At 30.8% G+C, this 22,755-nt stretch overlaps 1 protein-coding gene across 2 annotated transcripts; it reads right to left on the reverse strand.

Annotated features, from left to right (window-relative positions):
• Positions 1–950: 950 nt before the first annotated feature.
• LOC106668138 (protein phosphatase 1 regulatory subunit 37-like) lies at positions 951–22,723 on the reverse strand. 2 transcript variants are annotated; one of them, XM_014396612.2, is made up of 13 exons: positions 22,384–22,723; positions 14,006–14,103; positions 13,793–13,945; positions 13,555–13,674; positions 13,342–13,492; positions 13,146–13,275; positions 12,930–13,071; positions 12,662–12,850; positions 12,438–12,560; positions 12,068–12,372; positions 10,673–11,061; positions 8,650–8,853; positions 951–3,965 (listed from the first exon to the last, which is right to left on the reverse strand). In XM_014396612.2, exons 1-13 carry the CDS (start codon positions 22,580–22,582, stop codon positions 3,961–3,963), a joined length of 2,208 nt encoding a protein of 735 aa, XP_014252098.1. In that variant the 5' UTR covers positions 22,583–22,723; the 3' UTR covers positions 951–3,960. The 2 variants fall into 2 exon arrangements, with proteins under 2 accessions (XP_014252098.1, XP_014252099.1); XM_014396613.2 differs by lacking the exon at positions 8,650–8,853.
• Between the last annotated feature and the right edge of the window lie 32 nt (positions 22,724–22,755).

The raw sequence follows: 22,755 nt of genomic DNA on the forward strand, positions 1-22,755 counted from the left end.
AAATGCCCTCCAACCCGAGACTGGGTACTGGTTTTCTGAGGCAGCATACCTCTGTAGTAAGCGTCCATACAGATGAGATAGGTAGGGCCTCCTTAGACTTGTACCACCCTAAGACCACGAAAACTCTATGTGCAAGCTGCAGTGCCATGGGAGTGTCCATGAAGTGGACAAGCCTCTGCTATGCACGAACTAAACTTCAAGTTTGGCGAATCAACCATGTTTCAATCACATAAATCCTTCAATAATTGATTTTCCTTACACAAGAAGAATTACAAACACAAATTACTACAACAGTTTACAATATTTTCAAGGGAATTATTCAAAACCAAAAACTTTGTTTAATTTTTGTTTTTATTTTGAAAATCTCAGAGTATTACAGTATTAAAGTAGGGCAAAATAGACCCTTTATACTTATTTATATTTTTGTATGTTCACATTTTTGTTCCTTTTTTTTTATTATTTGATTATTAAGAAATGACATTTATTTTTTATTATTTTAACTGAACATATATTATCCCTTTTTATATCAAACATGCAGCAATGGAACCAACAGTAATATTAGTTTCTCTCACATAAACATAAAACCATTATTATAATACACAATACTTCATACACTAATATATTAAGTAATTCTGTTGTAACAAAATACAATTCTTTTTACTCTATTTTTTTTCTTTCTTCTTTGTAATTTGTAACAAATATAATATTATGTACAATAACAAAAACATAGTAAATAGACTATAAACGCAAAACAATTTGTACATGTTTCTCTGATCAAGCATAATTATCTTTTTTCCTTAAATAATTTCAATAAGAAAAGTTCAGGTAATAATTAACATTTCAGGGTACATTTTTTATCAATGTTAACATTTCAATCAAAGAAATTAATCCTAACATGCGTTCAATTAATCGGTCCAAAAAAGGCATAATTCCTTACCTCTCCCGTAATAAAACTTTTCCTTTACTTTTAAATATAAAATTCAATTTGATTGTCTAAAATTACCCAACAGTAAACATTGAGATGAGACTTAAAATTGAATGAACAGGATATAGATAAAAGTTCTGTCTTAAAAATTAAAACATCTTAATAATTGATTTAACTCGAGACTAAACATATTCTGGATGGACTCAGTTTACAATATATATATATTTTTTTTACAAAGCAATTCCACATAAATTTTTGATTTCACAGGGGAAGAAATAATTGGTTAAAAAAAAAACAAAAAATAAATCACTTGTACAATGGCGGCAACAAAGACTTAAAAAAACAAGCCTGCCAGTGGGTGCTTCCTCACATTTTGTGCATGTGCATATGCTAATCCGTTTGAAATAAAATTCATAAAGGACGATCTAGAAACCAACCCACACAATCTCTGGAAATTTCATAAAAATTTGTCAGAGTTTGGTCAGTCTGGTTTCAGAATTTTACCGGTTTCAAGGAATTGACCACAGACATGGAACCAAATTTATTCAGAAAGGTCTGAAATGCAAAATGCAAGTGGAACTTTTGGAGGACTGGAGGACATTATTAATAATAATAATAATAATAATAAAAGCAATTGGTAACAAGAACCATTAGGTCAATACTCTCAAAGGCAAGTGAAAAGAGCTAAATGATGTCAAGGCCAAAAAATAATCAGTGACCGTGAAAAATTATGCTTTCAGGCTTTGCCAGCTCTTTGAGCGAATACAAATTTACTTTTGAGTGAGAGGGGATGAAAATGAAATTTACCTTATTAAATCTACTTAATTGAGATAATTTAAAATTCTTTGTCACAAGGAAATTTATCGTTCACAACTTTCACAATGATTTGTTTGCTGGGAAAACCTAGCAAAGCTTTAAATTATATGCAGTTTGAAAATATCATTTATCTTGATATCTCATGAAGAAAATAAAAGCTAATATAATAGAAAAAAGGTCTTAACAGTAGTTTAAAAAATTGAAGATCATGTTGAAAAAGATTATTTTACAAAGAGATCCATACTTCTCTTTTATAAGTAGTGAATTGTCTTGGAAAAAGATGATCTGGAAAGACCTTTTATCTAACAGTATTTTTACTTCAAAATTTAAATTTAAAAAAGAAAAAAAATCCCTCTTTTTATTTTGAATATTTATTCATTATTTGACTTTTGAAAATTTGTCTTTTTGAGTCTTTGTATGGTACAAAAGAATGGTTTTCTTAGAACTACAATTTAAACTGAAAATGTTGAATATTAAGAAAAAAATTAGCTTAATTAAACTGAAAAATATTTGGTAACGAGCATATCATTTGTACTTTATTTAAGATGAATTGGTATTATTAGGGTAAAATTTAACTAATTTAATCAACAAAAAATTTCTTTGAGGTAAGCCAGTGTGGGCGGAAAAATAGTTTGCAAACTGGCCTAAAAAACCAGAGGTATATTTGCGAAAAACTATTAATTAAAAAAAAAATTTTGCATTAGGAATGTGTTCAGAAAAGAAGCTTAAAATAATGCTCAATCAGAACAGTGTTAAAAAAAAAGTTTAACAAATAAACCAACAGTGCAAAAAAGACTCGAAGGCAATATCAATGTCACACGACAGCCTACATTTTCATCCATGAAAATAGTTTAAATACTGGTGTTACAAATAGTGAGATAATTCAGAAAGTCTAGTAGGCACTCTGGTTTTTTCTTTCTCTCTTTCAATAGTTTTTCCCACCTTCAGTGCCCTCAGCGGAAGGCAGAGAACGTACAAGTGCAAAGAAAACTTTCAATGCGAATGTCTGCCTCACAGAAGAAATACGGAGAACATCATTACCCCATAGATAATACACTGTTAGTGATATCTCTAAAATAGTTTGCTTATTCGTCTAAGATCCATATTCAAAAAAATCAATATTATCAACTGGCAAAACTACAATGCATTTAACATATTAAGTAAAAATATAATTTCATTTTTATTATTTTTACGTTCAAATCACCAAAAAGTGAATGTATGTTTTTTAAAGGAAACATTCTAGTCTACATTTTTTTTGGATTTTTTTAAAAGGAATATATCAATAATATATCATCTCATTATAATAAAAATATTGATATAGTCTCTTTAAGATTTCATGTTTTTTTTTTGTATTATAAACTCTAAAAGTCTCTATGCTAAAATTCTTAATTATGAATATACATTTATATCATATAGAAATTGTACATTGATAAAAATAAATATTTTTCAATTTTTTTTTTTTTTGACAAGGCAGAAGAAGAAAGAAAATAATAAGAACACATGAAACCTCTCTGTGTTTTTTGTTATTTTATGTTTAATAAATTTCTCGCTGTTAATTACTAACACTTTGAATTATAATTGTACAGTTGCTATCACATATAAAATCACTCAAAAAATATTTTTTTTATGTACATACCCTAATTAAAATTAAGAACAAATAAAGTTTTAATACTCTATAATTTGAAAAGGAAAAGTTCATTTTATGAACTTTAACACAAAAGAGAGTGTATAAAAAAGGCAGTTGAAATTTGAAAATGAATGCCATTTTCAACGGGCCAAAACAAATACATCTAGGAATATCAACCCAATATGTTCAATATACAATTTTACCTTTTAGAAAGGTAATCAATATATATAAATTACATTTATATTTTAATATCTTAATTTTTTGTTTATAACTTTTACACGTTATAAATAGTAATAAATCTCTTTGCCTTGCATTACGTACTGATAAACTAAAATACTTTTACATACATTTATACGAATATTAAGTATTTTTACAACCTTAAAGATAGAGTTGGAAAAACCAAAAACTCCAGGAAAATAAAGTGAAATGTTAAGGGATTTGGGGGGTTTACCCTCATTTCTCCTTTGAGTCGATGAGAAAATAAATCTCCCACTCTTTTGTGTTCTCAACTAAGTGAAGTTGTTCCTTTGTAAATATTTATTCTTTTGAGGATTTGCACCTTGGTCCGTGGTATGTCAGTCAAACCTCTATTTCAACCTGCAAAATAATAAAACGGCGTTAATAACAATGCATAGACATAATTTTGCACCAAAAAAGCCATATTTTCTTTCTTGACCATTTCATACCGAATTGTACAGTCAAAATAATAAAATTCCAGGTGATCCGCTAGTGCCAAAGCTTTATTCACTTATTAAACTATTTTTTCCCCCACTAAAACTGAAAAGCATTTAACTCTAATACACATTTCAATCAACCGCTGAAGCAAAAGTTGCAAACACACCATGTTGCTGTTTTATATAATCATACAATTTTTTTAAAATTTAATCTACTTTTGAGCAGTGCTTGAATTTAGCATTAAGACAATAAATTTATACTTCCCCTTGTAGCAACAATAATCTGTTAACAAGATTTTCAATTAATTAAAATGATAAAACAATGTCTATAAAATTATAAGAGTTTAGAGTTAGTTTCAAGAGTTTGCCAATTTTTTCTTTTGAATATAATATATTATTAATATAATTTGTACAAGTTGAAATATCACTAACATTAAAAAAATAAATAATTAAATGAAGTATAACTTATAAATATTCATTCATGGATTTATATAAATATTATTTAAAGAATAGGGGTGAAAAAACATATATGTAATGAAAACACACAAATTAGAATTTTAAAAATGTTAAGTCCAAAAAAGTTCGCATGTAAAGAGGAACTTGGTTCTAATATGCATAATTTAACTGGAAAAAATATGTGAGTAAAAATAAATTAAAATTAGGGAAAAAGTATTGACACATTTCAAGTATGGAGTGCCCTAAGAACTTTCTACGAAGATATGTATTTTAATACTTTTATATTTTTGGCTAAAGTTTGTTTGTGAAACCTGATCATAGACGATCAGGTGCATCATCAGGCAATTGATGTTACTTTACTCAGACATATAGTGAGGATTAAAACTGAACAAACATGTCACTAATAAAATAAAATTCTCAAAATTATGCTTTCCTCCTCGCCAAACATTGGTTGAAAAAATTAAATTATGTTAATAATTGGATCAGTAATGATCATTTAGTACATTTCATACTAAGTTCTTGATAACACAGCCTTTAACGTTGAGGGTTTACAAAAAAAAGACATCTTATGTTCTCTTGTTACTTTTGACATAATAGCAATAGTAAATAATAACAAAACTGTCATGTGTCAATACTTTTTTGTAAAAATAAATAATTAATATGCTTCACATTCAAATGTAAAATGAGTACAGTATTTTTCAAACAAAATAACACTTAAAGAAAGAAAAGGAATTTATAAATTACAGACACTTTTTGTTTATAGAATGAGTTAGGAAAACTAATAAGGGGTAATCAGGTTGGTCATAGATTTGGATCAAACTTTTTTTTTTTAATTCTAAGCTCCAAAATATCAGACACGTATCAACCATTTCTTGTTGCCTGGTCCTAGTTTCACCAAAATTATTTCTGAATGTTGAAATTTTCTGATTTTTGATATTTTATGTCTGTTCTAGTTGCTCGTATCAACTATTTGAATATATCATTTTACAGCATACAGAAAATACACAAAATTGCACAATTATTTGTCAGAAATTAACTTCATTTTTTAAATAGAAAAAGTGATTTTAATTGGTACAGTTATAAGTGCAGGTTTTTCTCAAAAGCTAGTGGACCAATTTTCATGGTTGATAATTCGTTTTAAACAAATTGCCAAGTGCATGATATAACTATATCAAACAATAAAATTGGACTATTATTCCCATTTGAAAAAAAAGTTAATTTCTGACAAATAATTTTATTACTTTACATATTGCCTTATAGAAAAATTTTATATATTTTTATGGTACATATCATTAAAAAGCTATGTTCCTCTTCTTTCGAATAATATGGTTGTCATTAAAATCCTTTTAGTCGTTTTTGAATTATAGCCGTTTCAAACAGATATTCCGACAACAACTCAAAAATCAGTAAAATTTTAAAGGTCAAAAATCAATTAATGTAAATGCAAACAGGAATTTATATTTATGGGTCTTTTGAGGTGAAAAAAAGATTTCATATTACTTTCATGAAAAAAAATTTTTTTGGTCAGTCGAACAGAGAAATAAAAATATTAAAAAATGGAAAATTTCAACTTTCAATTTTTTTCAGCAAAACCAGGGCCCTATTCACAAGAAGTAGCAGATACATGTCCGATATTTTTGAGTGTAGAATCACCAAAAAAGTTTGATTTAAATCCATGACCCACCACCAACCTGATCGCCCATTGTAAGACAAATTGAAATATCATGACAATATTAATAACGCGCATTATAAATTTATTATTAGCCTTAGAATAAATATTAAAAAAATGTACAATTATAATTGTGAAGTTAGGTTGTAACAAATGCCTGTGCATTTTTTCTTATTTGTTTAAAAACCAAAAAATAAAGAAAAATTTATTAGCTTAATTTAATATATCTTTCTATTAGACCTATACTTTTAGCCAACATAAGACTAATGGGATACGGATTCTCCACGATCACGGATAAAGGATAGAAACTTGACTATATCAATGTACATTTTTCAAAACACTTTTTGATACTGAATTCTACAGTTTTTAATTTGGAGCCATCATTCTCAAGTTATTCGCAAAAAACCTTCTGCAACTGGTACTCAAAGAAAATTTCGGGCCAATTTTCTCAATAACATCAACTAACAGGATTCTCTGGATATAGCTCATTAAAGTGCAATTTAGCCTGGTGCAAATTTCGGTCCATAAATACAAACTTAAAGAAACTAATGTTTGACAAACCAAACGTAAAAAAAGATTGTAATGTTTTACTGGTTAACACTTATATTAAAATCCACAATAAGTTTAGTTTTCGATCTTCAACTTATTGTCCAAATTATCAAAATGTCTTGAACATTACAAGAAAAAGTGGAGATGATTCTGTCATTGGGAAAAGTGGACCAATTGCTGATTGATTGAAAAAGTTGGAGAAAATGTCATTTATCCAAAAAACTGTTCGAAAATTGTTTTTTGCAAGGGTTCTTCACAATTAAAATCCTATCTGTATCCTGTTATTCTGGTGAATTAAATCAAAACTTTTTGATTCATGAGAAACTATACAAAACATAAAAATTTATGTCTGAGTTTTCCTCAAAAATGCCCAATAAAAAGTAAATAAATAACTCACCGTGCATAATATTCAATAATATGCAGATGAATTGGAACAATGATTGAACCCTGATGTGTTTGGAACATTTTACTCATGAGTGACTATTATGGAATCCTACTGATAAAAATAATAAATTAAAGCATAAATTGTATAACCTCTGGGTGAGGGAGGATAAGAGTGAACATGGGCAACATTTTGATATATGACTTAAAACCAAAGAATAAACCACTCATAGCCTAGATTTAGGCCATTGTTTAAAGGAAATAAAAGACATTAAACAGGCTTAGCATTGAACATGCATTGATTTCGAAATGGAGGTGAGAAGTAATCATTCACTTCTGATGTTGCCACATAATTTGGTTAATAAAAAAAGTTATAATAGCTGAATATAAACAAGACATAAAGATCAATCATCATCGCACTTCTGGTGCAAAGATGGTTTAAGATGTAATATAACTCCAGATCTAGTCACTTTAACACTAGTTTAAATAATAACCAAAAGAAAACAAGAGAAAATGCAAAGAATTTTGTTACAACCTATTTAGTTTTGAACCTGCATCTTTGCTACATAAATTTGAATATACGAAGTAGTTCAACCAGTAATGATTTTTGCAATAATCAGTACTTACCGAACCAAGGATTTCAACATTATTTGTAGTTGATCATCTGTGATTTGCAAAAGTGTACAAAATATTTTTTTTACACCCTATATTTTATTTAAAAACTGCAAAACATATATTACTGAAAATTATGGTTTTCCGTCATTGAAAAATAAAACAAATAAAAATTCTAAAATTAAAAATATGCATCAAAAATGCATTGAATATATATTTCTTATCTCCCTCAATATATAATGAGATAATTTTATTTTTGTTAATTTATTTTACCATAAACAAAGGTTGATGGTTTAAACAAAAACAAAAATTGTGATTAGTATTGGAGTTAGTCATGGAAATTAAAGAAAAAAAAAGAGAATTAAGAAATATACTGATTACATCAATGTAGACTAATGGCTAATTGTATAATATATCTGAGGAAGTACAAACCCAATTAGTAATAATGTACTAAATGCAAAATAAATATGTTAACACTATATTAATCTTTCAAACCAAAATAAGCATACAATATTTACAAATACCAAATAGTTATTAGTTACCCATTATAAATTGTAAACAAATGTACATACATGGAATGGTGAGCATTCTAATATAATAAAAAAAATTAATAAGCACAGATTTACTAATTAAATTACTTCAGGAAAAAAGGGTAATATTATCAGGCGCAAGATACTTTATGGATGTCTGCACCACCACCATAAAACATCCAATAAAAGGTCATAAGGCGAACATAAAAGAAGAGGAGTTTATCACCAAATAAATACAATAGCAAGCAACAATTAGAACCAGCATCATACTATTTTTTTTTTTTTTTTTTAAGTAACCGTTTTGTTCCCACTTAATGGAGCAAATAAGCAAATTCTATACATATATATGTTTAGGTTTAGAAGGTAATTTAGGTGTGCAGTGTTAGAAGAGGTGTAAAGTGGAGACTGACCTGTGGGAGGAATGACAGCAAGAGCGGTAAGGGAGGGAGCGCTAGTTGAATGTGGTGACTGAACGGGTGAAGTTACTAGAGATCTAACTACGGCCTGAGGCCAAGTAGCTCCTCTGCTTGGGGCACCCTCTCCAGTGGGTTCCTCATTACCATTGCCGCCACCGTTCGCACTCTCCGAATTAGTTGTTTCCATCCCTTCTCGACCTGGTTTATATTCATTTATTAGAAATGAGTTCACCAATCTTAACCCCTGCAGCGCATATTGGGACAACTATTTAAGGGATATTTTTTCTCTCCTTGATAGACTCGAATTTCTCGAATCCTGATGAAGTTGTCGAAGAAGAAGAATATGTCATTTATTCAATTAAAAAATTACAGTAATTATTACTCGTTTCTCTTTCTAACTCGAGAGAAGGCCCGTAAAAATTAAATGTTCATGGGGTTTCAGGATAAAAAGTAAAGACTCTGTTATTTTAGAGAATATTTGAGCCTTTCAAAACCAGACCAGACAGAAATCCTCAATGCTCACTTTTAACTGCAAACCTTGCTAGTTTATATCTGGTTATTATGGCTTTTTCTCTTTTTCAAATGATAAGAACACCATAATTTTTGCTAATAATGGTTAGAAAGGGTATAAAAAGGAAAAGAACAAAACATTAACCTAATATACACAAAAAGTATAAAATCTACTACAAAAACAAGCTTGAGGGTCTACAGTCACATTGAGAAATTGTTCCTAACCACAAAGGATGGCTCGAAATTATTAGAAGTTAAATTTAATTGATATTATAAAACTAATTGAAAGCTAGAAATTAATTAAAAACGAGGTTATGTAATTAATTGAATGAGTAAGCAATAGAAAACAATATTGAAAGGTAAGTATGAATACATTAAGCACTCTTAAATTTCTTCTGTTGATTTCCTGTTTTTAAAGGGTTTTCAAGAAGAATCATCAAGGAAGAACATTATATATACTAAAATTTCAAAAATGAATACATACAAAATAAACTACACAAAAATGAATAGGAATATTTGTAATTTATTCTTTTTCTATAATTTTAATTAAATTAACCGATATATTCTTGTTGGTTTGATAAAGTCGAATAGAAAATACAAACCAAAAACAAAAAAATTGTTAACCCTCATTTTTAATAATGGTTTACTTAAGAATGGTAAACAAGAAGATTATTTATTTTGTAAACAAACACCTTTTCTCCATTTTAATCCAGTTGTATTCTCTTTAACCATGGAAAGACATCATCAATAGAAGACAGAGACTCATTCCCACAATAATATTGAGAACTTCTGGTTCAAGAATATGTCTTTAACTGGATTAAACTGGAGAATAGGTATTTTTTTACAAAATGAGTAATCTTTATGAAATAAAAATGAGGATTAACAATTTTTTATTTATTTTTAGTTTGTATTATCTATTTTGCTTTATCCAACTAACAAAGAATATATCGGTTAATTTAATTAAAATTAACAGAATAAGAATAAATTACAAATATCCCTATTCATTTTTGCTGTTTATATACTTCATATGTACGCACGGAGAAATTATAAAAACACATGCATATATATTATTAATGAATCTTCTGTAAGCAGTGAGTGAGAAAAAAAAGTAAAAAAAAAGAAGAAAATGTCATATAAAATGTTACATTTGTGTGAGGACTGTTGACTTTGGTTACATGGTTGAATTTGTGTACAGCTGTGGTTTTATTTAATAAATTATTAAATGTTTTATTTTTGGTTTTTAAGAGTTACATCTCTGATTTGAGAAGATATAAATTCTATTGTTAAATTTATTCATTGTTTAAAGATCGAGCTTTAAAGTTCAACTTTTGGAAGGAGGACCTTTCTATATGATTTCAATATGCTTCTGTCAATTTACATGAATTACCAATTAAATTATAATTTAAAAAAATCAACTAGGCTAATAATTACTCAAAATATAAATAAATATTTGATTTTGTTTGTTTTGAAAAATTAAAAAAAAACAGCTTAATTAGATTATAATAACCTGTTCCAAATGGGTTTTGGAAGATGCCCAAAAGCTTCTCGATCCCAGTGGCCGCCCTCGTCTCAGAGAAAATGGGGTTCATCCAAGAAGAAAGCTTCCTTGTTCTTGGTGGCGTCTCCTGCTTTTTCACCTGGTCATCTATCACAGGATCCGCTGATGCTGTGGCAGGATCCTGCAGCACTGGCTGCACCACAGGAGGGCTTGGCCGTACGATGAGGACAGGTGGGGCGGCCGAGGCGGAAGTTGGTGGTGAATCATCATCGGTGTCGCTTACGGTCGTAACTCTAAACCTAGACCTCATGCTGCTTGCGTTCGCTGCGATGGTTGATGTTCCAAAAAATACATTGTTTTCTTGAGGTGAGTCCTCACTCACTTTTGAGACTTGAAATCTAAAATTGAAAATAATATAAGCCAAAACATGTATATATAATATTAATTATTGTTTATTAATTATTACCATAATAATAATAATATGAGTATTATATAATTATATTTTACATATTTAAAAAAAATTGTTTTAACTCATAAATAAATATGTAAGCAGGTCCCTCTCTTAGCATAAGTTAGGAATAGTTTTTAATATAAATTAAAACATAGGTGTAAGGAATTTCCAACATATGTTACGGAAATAAAGCCATAAATCTGATGAGTTGTACCCAGTCGGGAGAAAAGAGACATTTCCCCACAAGCCTAGAAATCAATTAATGAGACAAACAATAACCCCAATAAATAACAAAAGTCAAGGAGTTATTTAGTGTGGGAAGGTTGTTGCAGACACAGTTCATCAAGTTGTGGGACACACTAAATTTAGCGGAGGACACTGTCAATCCGGGAACTCAGCAAGAGGACTCCAACTATTGGAGGACAGTCAGAAGAGTCAAGCAGCCACACTCAATCAGGTACTCAGCGAGAGTACTCTACCAACAACTGGAGAAGACAGAGTCAATCCAAGAACTAAGTCAAGAGTAGTCAAGTAGCCATTCAATTGAGGACTTAGCCAGCTAGGACTGTTGAGGGTCTAGGAAGCTGCAGGAAGAAGATCCTGGAAGACACTGAAAGATGTGGAAGCTGGTGTTGGTAAGCATCATTTGAGATAAGTCCTCTTGGAAATAAACCTAACCTCGAAGTTAGAGTTGTGGTTGACTTGCCTTGTTTGACTATTGATTAATTACAATCTGATGTGATCTTAATTACAGTCCAATGTGTTAATAAATGTTTCTGAATGCTATCTTTCCAGTTTATTGGATTTTTAAACCGTACCTTCCCCCACACAAAAGTAGTTAAGCATGCATTCTGAATGTTCTCTTATTGCTTAGTGAAAAGCACATAGAGCATCAGCGCCCACTTATAAATAATTTATTTAAATTTATATTGATCATAATATGTCTAATTCACCTGGTTCGAGTTGGTGAAGGACTTGCAACAGGGCTAGGAATTGGTGAAGGAGCTGGTGATCTTAGCCGGCCACCCCCTTTTCTCACAGTCTCAACCTGGAGAAGTGTCGAAGCCAAGGGTGAACTCGGTGCAGGTACTCGGTATCTGGTAAACGATGAGGTATCACAGGTCAGAGAGATCTTCCTGGCTGCTATCGCCGTCCCAAGTTTGGCTCGTAGAAGCACTTCTTCCCCACCTGCCTCGTTACGAGAACAGAACGTCCTCATTTCTTCAACAAGGCTCATGTACTTGTCAGTGTTATCGCCCTGGGAACAAAGTTTTTTTTTTTTACTTTTTGTTTTGACGGATTCATAAAAATTCATTTATTTACCTGGAGTTTGGTCTTTGGACAGTCATCTATATCTAATTGTGTAATACTGGAGTTTGTTTTCATGGCAGCTGAGAGTGCAAGAAGTCCATCAACTTGGAGATCATTATCCCTCAAATCTATTCTCTAATAAACATAATATACATTAGAGCTATGTACATTGTATCTATGAATATACAATGATAAATTTTAAGCTAATGGTATATAACAGTATATTAATCGTGTACCTGTAAGACTGGGTTGCTAGCTATGACCTGAGCCAAAGAGACAGCCCCTTCGGTCTTCAGCTGCGTGGACTGCATCCCAATCCTTAGTAGAGTTTTGTTCTGAGCCAAAGCCTCTTTTATCTCATAGAGGAATTCGTCTTTGAGATCATTATGGCCAATGTTCAGCATTTCTAATGTGCTGTTTAAAGTCTTTAAGAAAAATAAAATAACGTAAGTAAATTTTTCTGTTGTACGTTATTTTATTTTTTTAATTTCTTTTAATACGTACAAGAACCCTTTTAAGGTGCTGAGAAGAAGCCGTCTTGAGACGATTGTTCCAAAGGACTAGAATACTTAGGCCCGCAGGCCCAGTTTGCTCACATATAGCATCACATAAATGTCCAAAGCCAATATCTGCTATGCAATTATTACTAAAACACAAGTAATATTACAAAAAGAAAATTTTGAAATTCATTATAAAAAAATTATTACAACAAAAAATAACCTGATATCAAGGAGCTGAAGAGTAACGTTACACTTGAGTAGAGTGGAAAGTTGTGTTGCGTCATTTGTAGTCAAATCATTTTCAGCTAAATAAAGCTCTTTGAGAGTTGTATTTAGCTTTAATGCAGCAGCTTCAAAGAAAATATAAATTAAACAGATTTTTTAAACAATACAACACAAGGTATTAAAAGAATTACCAAGAATGACAATTGGTCTTCCTGTTAATGAACAGTTTTCTAATTTAAGAACTTGCAGCTGTGTACCGAGTCGTAATGCTCTGCTTAGAAATTGTATTAACGATTCGTTCAAAGGGTTGTTCCTGCTTTCAAGATGCTCAAGACACTTTGTCTAAATCAAGGAAAAGTCGGATAGGTAAGAATAAGAAAATGCATTTATCTCAGGGCACTCACTCGTTTGAGCATCCTTGAACAAGCTTGCCAGCCTCTTTGGCCGATGTTATGATTGTTTGAAATGTTGAGGTAAGTTGCGGCCTCATAATATTCAATCATGTCAAATAGTGCGACTGATGCCTGGTTTTATATAAATAGAAATAACAAAACAAATAAGGATATCTACACATTCAAATGAAATTCTTTTTCATAAGAATTTTTTTTTAATTAATGAAATAGTTTAATACATATGACTAACCTCATCATCTAATTCTGAATCTTCAAGATTGAGTTTGTCAAACTGAACTCTTTTCAAGACCTCCTCGAGAGCCTCACAACTCCCAACTAACAGGGCTTCACCTTTAAGGTCAAGGCAGTCGTACCGCTCACCTCCATCTCCATAAGGAAGCTCCTGCAAGGAAATATACATAAGACAATTTGTTTGGAAAAAAATTTAAATAGCAAAGTTTACCTCAAGCTGATCCAGGACCTTCCTGATCGGATTCACTCCGTGTTTTTCACATGATTTGATGTAATTTACTAGAATTGATTCCTTTGTAGGACTTTCAGCTGGAAAACAATTAATTAATTAAATAAAAAGAACAAATTGTAAAGAGGTTAATAGTTTATCTTAGATTGTAGAAATATTAATGCAGGGTATTTAAAAAACCAAGAAATCCATGATGTTTTTACTTGTTCGATGTTTGGGCTATTAACCCATCTTCATCAGCCCAAATGGGTTAATTAATAAAATTGTTTGAAGGAAAGACTTTGGGTGCTAAGCAAGAATTAGCCCATTTGGGCTGCTGAAGGTGGGTCAATAACCCAAAACGTCACAAAAATAAAAACAACCATGGATTTATTTGTTTTTCAAAAACCCTTCATCTATATTGTGAACCACGGATAATACGACAAAATATATATGTACACTGCATGAACAAATTAAACCTGTTTATTTATCATAGATTGTATATGTTGGTAAAAACTGATGCACTTGGTTTTATTTATTAAATGAATAAATCTTTAATATGGGAAATTTTTTAAAAATAATTTTAAACTAAAAATCAAACCAAAGTGTTTAATTAATATTTTATTATGGTAGAGTACTTAATAACAGACTGCAAAGGAAGAAATACGACATCCCAAATGACCTATGCGCGGCCTTGACACACAGATCACTGATCAAATATCTCAGTGCTATAAATATTTTTAATTGTATATAGATCTTTGTACCTTTTATGTGATGTTTTATTTATTGGAATTAATGTATTTATTTGTGTGAATGGAGGGGCTTGTCCCCTAACTACCCCGAGGAATATCGAGTAGTCTGGGGTAGTGTGAATGTAATTTATTAGCATGAAAGGGCTTATCCCTAATTACTGTGAGGAATATAGACTACATTGGGGTAGTGCGAATGAATCGTGGTGTATGAATGTAACTTATTAGTATGATCCCCAATTACCCTGAGGAATCTCATGTACTCTGGGGTAGAGTGAATGCTAACCAAACTATTGTTTTATTTATTATGTTTTTGTGTATGTGTTATTTTAATCCTTTTTAAAAAGATAGTTCCTAATCTTCTTATTGTGAGTAGGAACTATATTTTAAAAAAGGATTGAACACCGCACTCACTCCACCATTCATAATTTCTATGTGTTATTTTATATTTAATTGATGAGGCCATGAGGTGCAGAGAAGCTAGCAATAGGATAAAGAAAAGACTGCTACCTGCTACGCATTACCTCTGACTAGAAAACATTAAAAGAAATTAGAAGGATTAAAACGCAAGAAAATAAAAAAGCAAGCAAAATTTCTTATTAATCCTAGTTAGTTGTGGCTTTTAGTGGCAGATTTGGTTTTTAAATGATTAAAAATTAGATAGTTGACCAATAGTGTGGGAGGTCAGACTTCTTGAGCACGTTTAGCTCTGAGGGTCTTGGAAATATGGATTTTTTCATGACTGCTTCAAAATAAATGGTATTTAACCTCCAAAAATACCTACACAATGAAAATTCAAAACAATATTACTAAAGGAAATAAACAGGTAAATCTGCCCTCTCTCCCTGCTCATAGGTTGCGGCCAGATCGGCGGCGTCCTCTCGGCATGTGTGTATTTGCATGACTAATTTGGAAACACAAGGTAAAAAAAAATATATATAAAAAAAAAGACTAAACATCCATATTTTATATTCAAGAAAAGATATGAAAATAGTAACAAAATGACCCTGGGGTCATCACATGCAAAATTAAGTTCTGAGAGTGTTCTTTTTCTGTAATTTCTCTGATAAATAATAAAACCTAATTTGTCCCTTTGAACTAAAGGAGAAACTATTACAATAATGATGAAATATTAGAAAGAACTAATTAACAGAACTTTTGATTACTATCTGTGTTCCTAAGTTTGTCTGTAACATTTTGTTGACATTTAAGGTTTATTTAAAAAGCTATATGTATTTTGATTTATCAAAACTTATAAAGACTAAAAATTATTGGAGAAATGGAGAAGATTCAAACTCTCAGAAAAGGGAGTTGCTCGAGGGGCAATAGTGCCTGCAATGAGTAATTTATGTCTGCTAAAGCAGTAAAAAAGAATGATCAATTGTCACAGGGCCGACTCATTCATTTCTTAAATGCATTTTGCTCAAACATTACACTCATTCTCTTTTGTCTTCGGCTGGCAAGGTCAGAGCGAGTAACAGCCTGATCCAAATTACTTCTATTAATTAACCTTTTCAGCCTTCAAATCTAAGCGGACGTCTGTCTTGTAAGAGTTCAAGCGGTGATTTTTCGATTGAGACTGTTTATCAAAGATCGTAGTTTTAATTTATTCCTGAGGCAATATTTTTTTCATTATTGGAGGAATGACAATTAGATCGGCTCAAGGGCAGTGCAGAGTCTTGTCAGTCTGTGCCCTGGAATAAACAAATCTGAATAATAAACATGTGCTTCTGAAGAAAACACGCAAAAGACAAATAAGAACATTAAAATTCAATCTTGCAGAACATTTAAAAAAGTTAATAAATATATATTATTTTAATATTAAGAACTGCATAAAATTAATAAGTTTAATGAACTTCCAATTCTTTATAATGTCAGTTAAAACTAAATTAATGTAAAAAAATTCAAAAAATGTGAATATCAAATTATGAGATAAATTAATAAACTTTTTAAAGTTTGTACAGAAACAGGTTGGAAAACATTTTGATGTAATTAATAATGATCAAACTGCTGAAAATGTTCCATCACGTCCCACAGTTTGGTTGAAACTTTTAACCTGAAGGACGTATCAAATATAAAACAATTCTGGCGAGTAGTACTAGAAAAAAAAAAGGTGTAATTTTAAATGTATTAATTCTCAACGTTGTGTACACACTACTTTACTTAGAGAATTCAAATTTGACCTAAGAGATAAATGCGATGATAACAGTAACCTAATTTAATTATTATGTAACATGCGGTGTAACATTAATTCAGATTCTGCATATAGCTTTTCATTAATGCGTGCTATTATATACATAAAGAGGATGGACCAAGGACAGTGAAATTTGACAGATTTTTGTATAAAGATTTATATAATTACTTATTGAGTTATAGTTTAATCGAACTATTAGAAAACAAATAATATTTATATGTCCTTTATTCATGATTTTATATTCTTGAATATTTGTAGTCTAGAAAAATTTCTTCTGTCACTTTAGAAATTGTCAAATTTGACTTAAATGAAGCCCCATGTCTATTCTAATCTGATAAGAATCATTAATGAAAAGTTGTAATGTTTTAATTTTATTTAAAAAAAAATAATAGGAAAATTAGTTAATACTGACCAAAACTGAAATAAAATTTGTGTTGTTATAATTTTTGGATTTGGATTTATATAGGCTCGAATCAGCACATGTACATACATACAAACATGTGCCAAGTTGAGCCTATTTGTTTCTCATAGACCATTCCAGTTTTTGTTATTTACAGTAAATTGCTGGCATACTCTAATTTCTGTTATTTCAATATTGTGACATTATTTTAAACAAAATTTCAGTGCTTCTTTGAGAAACAATTAATAATACTGGTTAGAGTAGATAGTCATTTCAAGGTCTTATACAAAAACAAAATTTTAAAAAAGCCTAAAAAGTTGATTTATTGAAAGGAACACACATGTAGTAAATCGCATTATGAAAACATTGACAAGTAGATTTCATAAGGGTATTAACTATCACTAATCATAACAAGACATGATTTATCTTTTAAAATTTTCATAGAATGAAAGGAAATCAATTTTGCTGGAAATCAAAGTTTAAGGAATTATTGTGACTGCACCTACAAAAGAACAAACGTTTATTTTTTTCTCCAATGATTCAAAGGTGGAAGATGAGCTGGAACAAATTATCGGGCACGGCAGGAATACACATAGGTCTGTCTGTCATTTTCAATGAGAGATGAGAAAATTGGAGAAATGACTGTCAAATTGGCTAAAGGGAAGCGTTTAAAAATACATCGACAGATGTAATTTCTATTACAAAATCACAAGTGTCTTATTTTTTGAAGCCGAACAAAAGAATTCGTGTTTCACAAGGGTATAATGGACTGGTTAAGAAATTAAAATAAGTAGATTATTATTTATATTTGTTTGGTTTTGTTACAAATTATAATCGTCTAATGCAAAGAAAGTCAATTTATCATGCAAAAAATATTAATTATATCAAATATAAGCAAAGGAATGGAATTTATGTTCTTTAAAACACTTTAAACGTTATTTACAAAATTTTCAAAAGATTTTTTTCTTTTCATATGAAATTAAAAGTTTCTGAACTGAAAATTTAAACAAACAGCCTACTATTCTTGAAAAAGAGAGAAAAAAATCACGAACGTTGGGACAAGCCAAATATTTTCATCTGTTATCTCAAGAACTGTTCATCCTATCTCAATATCTTCCACATAATAAAAGTTCTCAATTGACTCTTTACAAAAGGAATGAAAACATTTGAATATTAATTCAAAAAGCAAGATTCAAAAACCTAAATTTAAAAAAAGGCAAATAAAATAATTTTTTAACTGGACTACTAATAACTATTTTCTTTAACTGCCCATCTTATATACCACTAATAATTCAAACCTAAATTTATTTGCTATTACTACATATATAAAAAAATTATGCCTATATTTTAAAAACCTGTCCAATGGCTAAGAAATTTTTTTTTAGATGAAAAAGGATAGTTAAACTGAAAAGTTGAAACAAAACAGACTGAAATGAATAAACACAAATAAATTAATAATTTATAATAAAAATAATTAGTTTTTGCCATTAAGGGTGGGATTAATCTAGATTTTAAAAATCTTAAAATTTGCTAAAGAATAATTTCTGCAATATTACTATAAAAAATGAAAACAAACAAGATTATCTGATTTTTTTTTAATGCAATCTGTACACATAAAAAAATGGTCTTTTTTTGTCATGATTAGGCTTTATTTAATTGCTATATGCATGAGAAACACCTTTGGCATATGCCCAATGTCCTATTTGTTCAACTTCCGTAGATGGGTCTGAACAAAAACTGGTGGAAATTTAAATATGTGACGAAGAAAATAAATGTTGACAACTTTCAAGACAAAATCATATGGCAAAAGAAAGAGAAAAAATAAAACAAATTTAATATTAATTACTTTAGTTAAAATTTGAAGATAAAATATTGAAATCATATTTTCAAAGTGCAAAATAATTGCAGTTATTTCACTCATGAAATGTCTACAATTTTTGTTATTTGCAAAAATAATTTAGTCGAAATTATTACTAATTATATCATACATAATATATAATAGTTTTTCCAAATTGTAGATGACTATTTGCACTTGTCAGAAGCCGCCTTTGCATGAAAAAGGAATGATCATTTTGTAATAAGATAAGATAAATAAGAACAGTTTTTAGATAAGTTTTCAGATTTAAAAATTGAACACAATATTAAATTGTCAGTTATTACAGAAGAAAGTAGACAAATAATAAATGATACACTGTTTTAGAAAAAAAAAGGTCAGTTATTTAAAAAATCATTTGTTAATTGAAATTTAAAGTCATTGCCCAAAGAATCGAGATATGTCAGTTTTCCCAGAGTTTCAAGAGAACATTCACACCTGCCACCTTGGCCCAAATCCAAAGAGCAATTCTTAATAAACTAAAGTTGAAAAAAAAATAATGGGAAGTGCAAGTATTTTCTTTGGAGTTGTTGACCGGAGTTTTGTCAGCTAGTGCAAACCCTAAGAGCAGTTTATAATAAAACAAAATAAACTAATAATTATTATAAATAAATAAGACTTAGGGATCTGTGACTGAAACCAGATTAGACAAAACAACTGATTTAAAAAACTAGAAAACTAAGCAACAATAGATCATTATTGCTTGTCATAAATAGTAAATATATAAAAAGTTCTGGTCAAAAAAACTTGAAAACACTTTTTGTACATTGTGTAGAAACTACAAGATTAGTTGTCTTCTTGGTTAATTATAATTAAAAAACTAAGAAAAATGACAATTTTATAAAAATTGAGTAGAGGGTGTTAGAAAAGAACCTGTTGGTTCTGCAGGACCTTGCACCTTAAGTTCTGTCGCAGGAAGTTCACATGTCAAATGGGAAGTGATAGCAGACCTCCATATCGGAGAATAAACATGATAATGCTGATAAATGTTTACAACCAGGAAAAACGATTTGTATAATAAAAATTTGAGGGGGTGCAAAAATCTGTAAATGGTTATGGAGGACCTTGTACCTCAGTTTCATCATTAGATAGTAAAATAATCTGTCGATCCGGGTTGACAAAACGAATATCCATATAAGCAAGACTGGAGTTTTCCTGTAAAGGTTGACGAATAAAATTTTTGTGTAGAGTAGGCAAAATCTGTCAGGTATAGAAACTTAATGTATCAAGCAGGTAGATGTCATGATGTGCAAAAGGGATAACCAATTTTTCATAATTATATGTATAATACTTTCTCTATGTAAGACAAAAATGGTTTAAATTATTTTCTGTCATTGTGCAGAATCAAAATATATCAGTTGTCGAAATCACAAGAACCAAAAGATCATTGGCATCACAGAAAATTGATGGTTATACAAATGATCTTTTGGCCAACACAAAACCCAATGTTTAATTCTGTAATGTTTTCTATTGACAAAGCGTACTTTTATTTATTTTTTTTTTTCAATTTATTTTATTTCTTGCTATCTGTAGAAAATAAGTATACATTGAGGAAATACTCGGTCGAATGCTTTTGTAACATCCAGAAATATACTGAGCAATATTGTTTGTTTTCTACAGCTGAGGATATCCATTACATACGCTAAAATATTAAAAATGACAACTATTTTAAGGCCATTGTTAGAGCAAATGAAAAATTTTGTAATATGTCATATGCAGCACTTTACACAGAAAAAATGAAAGTCAAGCCCCACTGAAAATGAAGCCAGAAGTCTGCACTGTTCGGGAAACATAAAACTCCGACTTCATTATATCCACCATCATCATTATTATCATGTACCAGCAGATATACTATACTTGGGTTAAGAACAAAACCCAATGAACAAATTTTCATATGCTACATAAATTTTCATACTGAAAGTTTCATGTAATTAATTGTTTTATCATCTTTGTTCATAATAAAATAGACCTGTCAGTCGTCTAAACGGCATGTGCCAGGAGATTCTTCACACTGGTTATTAACAGTCAAAACCCAATGAACAAATTTTTAATATAAATGTTTAGTGTTGATATGAAATATATTGTTTAATACAAATGTTATATGCACTACTTAATACTGAAATTTTCATGTAACTGCCATTTTATGGCTTTTGTCCAGAGCAAACAAAACCTGTCAGTCATCCAAATTGAACCTTTTTCTCTTCTTTGTCAAGAACAAACAATATGTCAGTCATCCAACTTGGACATACCAAATTTCATTATAACTGGTTAAGAGCCACCATGTCATGCACAAATCCTCAAACTATTTCATAACTGTTCCATACCGACCAAACAAAAAATTTGAAAGAGGATTTTGAACCTTTTGTTGTCATTGTCCAGAGCAAATGAGATCTGTCAGTCATCCAATTTGGACATACCAAATTTTGTTATCGCCGGTTAAGAGCCACCATGTCATGCACAAATTCTACAAACTATTTTGTAATTGTTCCAGACCAGACTAGACAAAAAATTTGAAAGAGGATTTTGAACCTTTTTTTATTGTCATTGTCCAGAGCAAATGAGATTAGTCAGTTATCCAATTTGGACGTACCAAGAGTCCATTATCACCAGTTAAGAGCAACATGTCATGCACAAATCCTATGAACTATTTTGTAATTGTGCCAGACCAGACGACATAAAATTTTCAAAATGGCTTTTAACCTTTTTCTCTTCTTTGTCAAGAGCAAACGAGATCTGACAGTCGTCCAAATTGCACGTACCCAGAGATCATTCGCACCCACAAGAAGCTGCCTTGGCGCAAATCCAACGACCAATTTGTCATGCGACAACACCAATTAGGTCACACAAAGGTGTGCCGGTTTCATTGGAAATTCTCAACCGAGAGGTTGTTACGTCTCACCTATTCACTTTTGGACATCTGTTATTATTGAAGGACCAAAAAATAAAAAGGAGGGGGATTGTTTGTTTTTGTTATTGATTTAAAACCTAGGCAGGACAAACAGGCCTGGTACAAGTGAACGATAAGCCTTTGAATATATTGAGTTTATTTTTATTGCTAAAAGTGTATTTTTGAGAGCTTTTGGGGTGGTTTTTTGAGTGGTTGGTGTTTTTTTGTTTGTTTTTGGGGTGTTTTGATGCGAGACGTGGCTAGGTGGTAGGACTGACCGTAGCTCCAGGGATTGACGGGCTCGAAGTACCCGGTGACGATCCTGCTCTCGTCCTTCGGGAAGGAGACGCTCCTCGTCTTGAGCTGCTGCCGCCTCGCGCTGTTCCTGCTTCTGAGGCAGGACGATAGCTGGGGCAGAGACGGAGCGCGTATCTCCTCGCGGACGTCGCCGTCTTGTCCCGACTGGTTCCTGTCCATGGCCCAATCGCATAGCTGACCGCCGATCTTTCTTAATCCGCCGAGCCGGCTTCACCCATCTCCTGGCGCACAATGGAACCGAGCCCCGACTGAACTGCTGCCACTTTTGACCCGAGCCTGGACGAGTGATCAAATCAAAAGCAACTCCAATTGGTCGCCGCCATTTTGTCATC

This window comes from Cimex lectularius, unplaced genomic scaffold (assembly GCF_000648675.2).
Source record: "Cimex lectularius strain Harlan isolate CLEC.00 unplaced genomic scaffold, Clec_2.1 scaffold55, whole genome shotgun sequence".
NCBI classification, from domain to species: Eukaryota; Metazoa; Arthropoda; class Insecta; order Hemiptera; family Cimicidae; genus Cimex; species Cimex lectularius.

Excerpts from the sequence above, each read along its gene's own strand:
- LOC106668138 (XM_014396612.2), bottom strand. The coding sequence starts at position 22,582 with ATGGACAGGAACCAGTCGGGACAAGACGGCGACGTCCGCGAGGAGATA. Across the intron at positions 13,946-14,005 it reads AGGTCCTGGATCAGCTTGAG|GAGCTTCCTTATGGAGATGG; the intron begins GTAAACTTTGCT and ends ATTTCCTTGCAG. Across the intron at positions 11,062-12,067 it reads CCTTCACCAACTCGAACCAG|ATTTCAAGTCTCAAAAGTGA; the intron begins GTGAATTAGACA and ends TTTCAATTTTAG.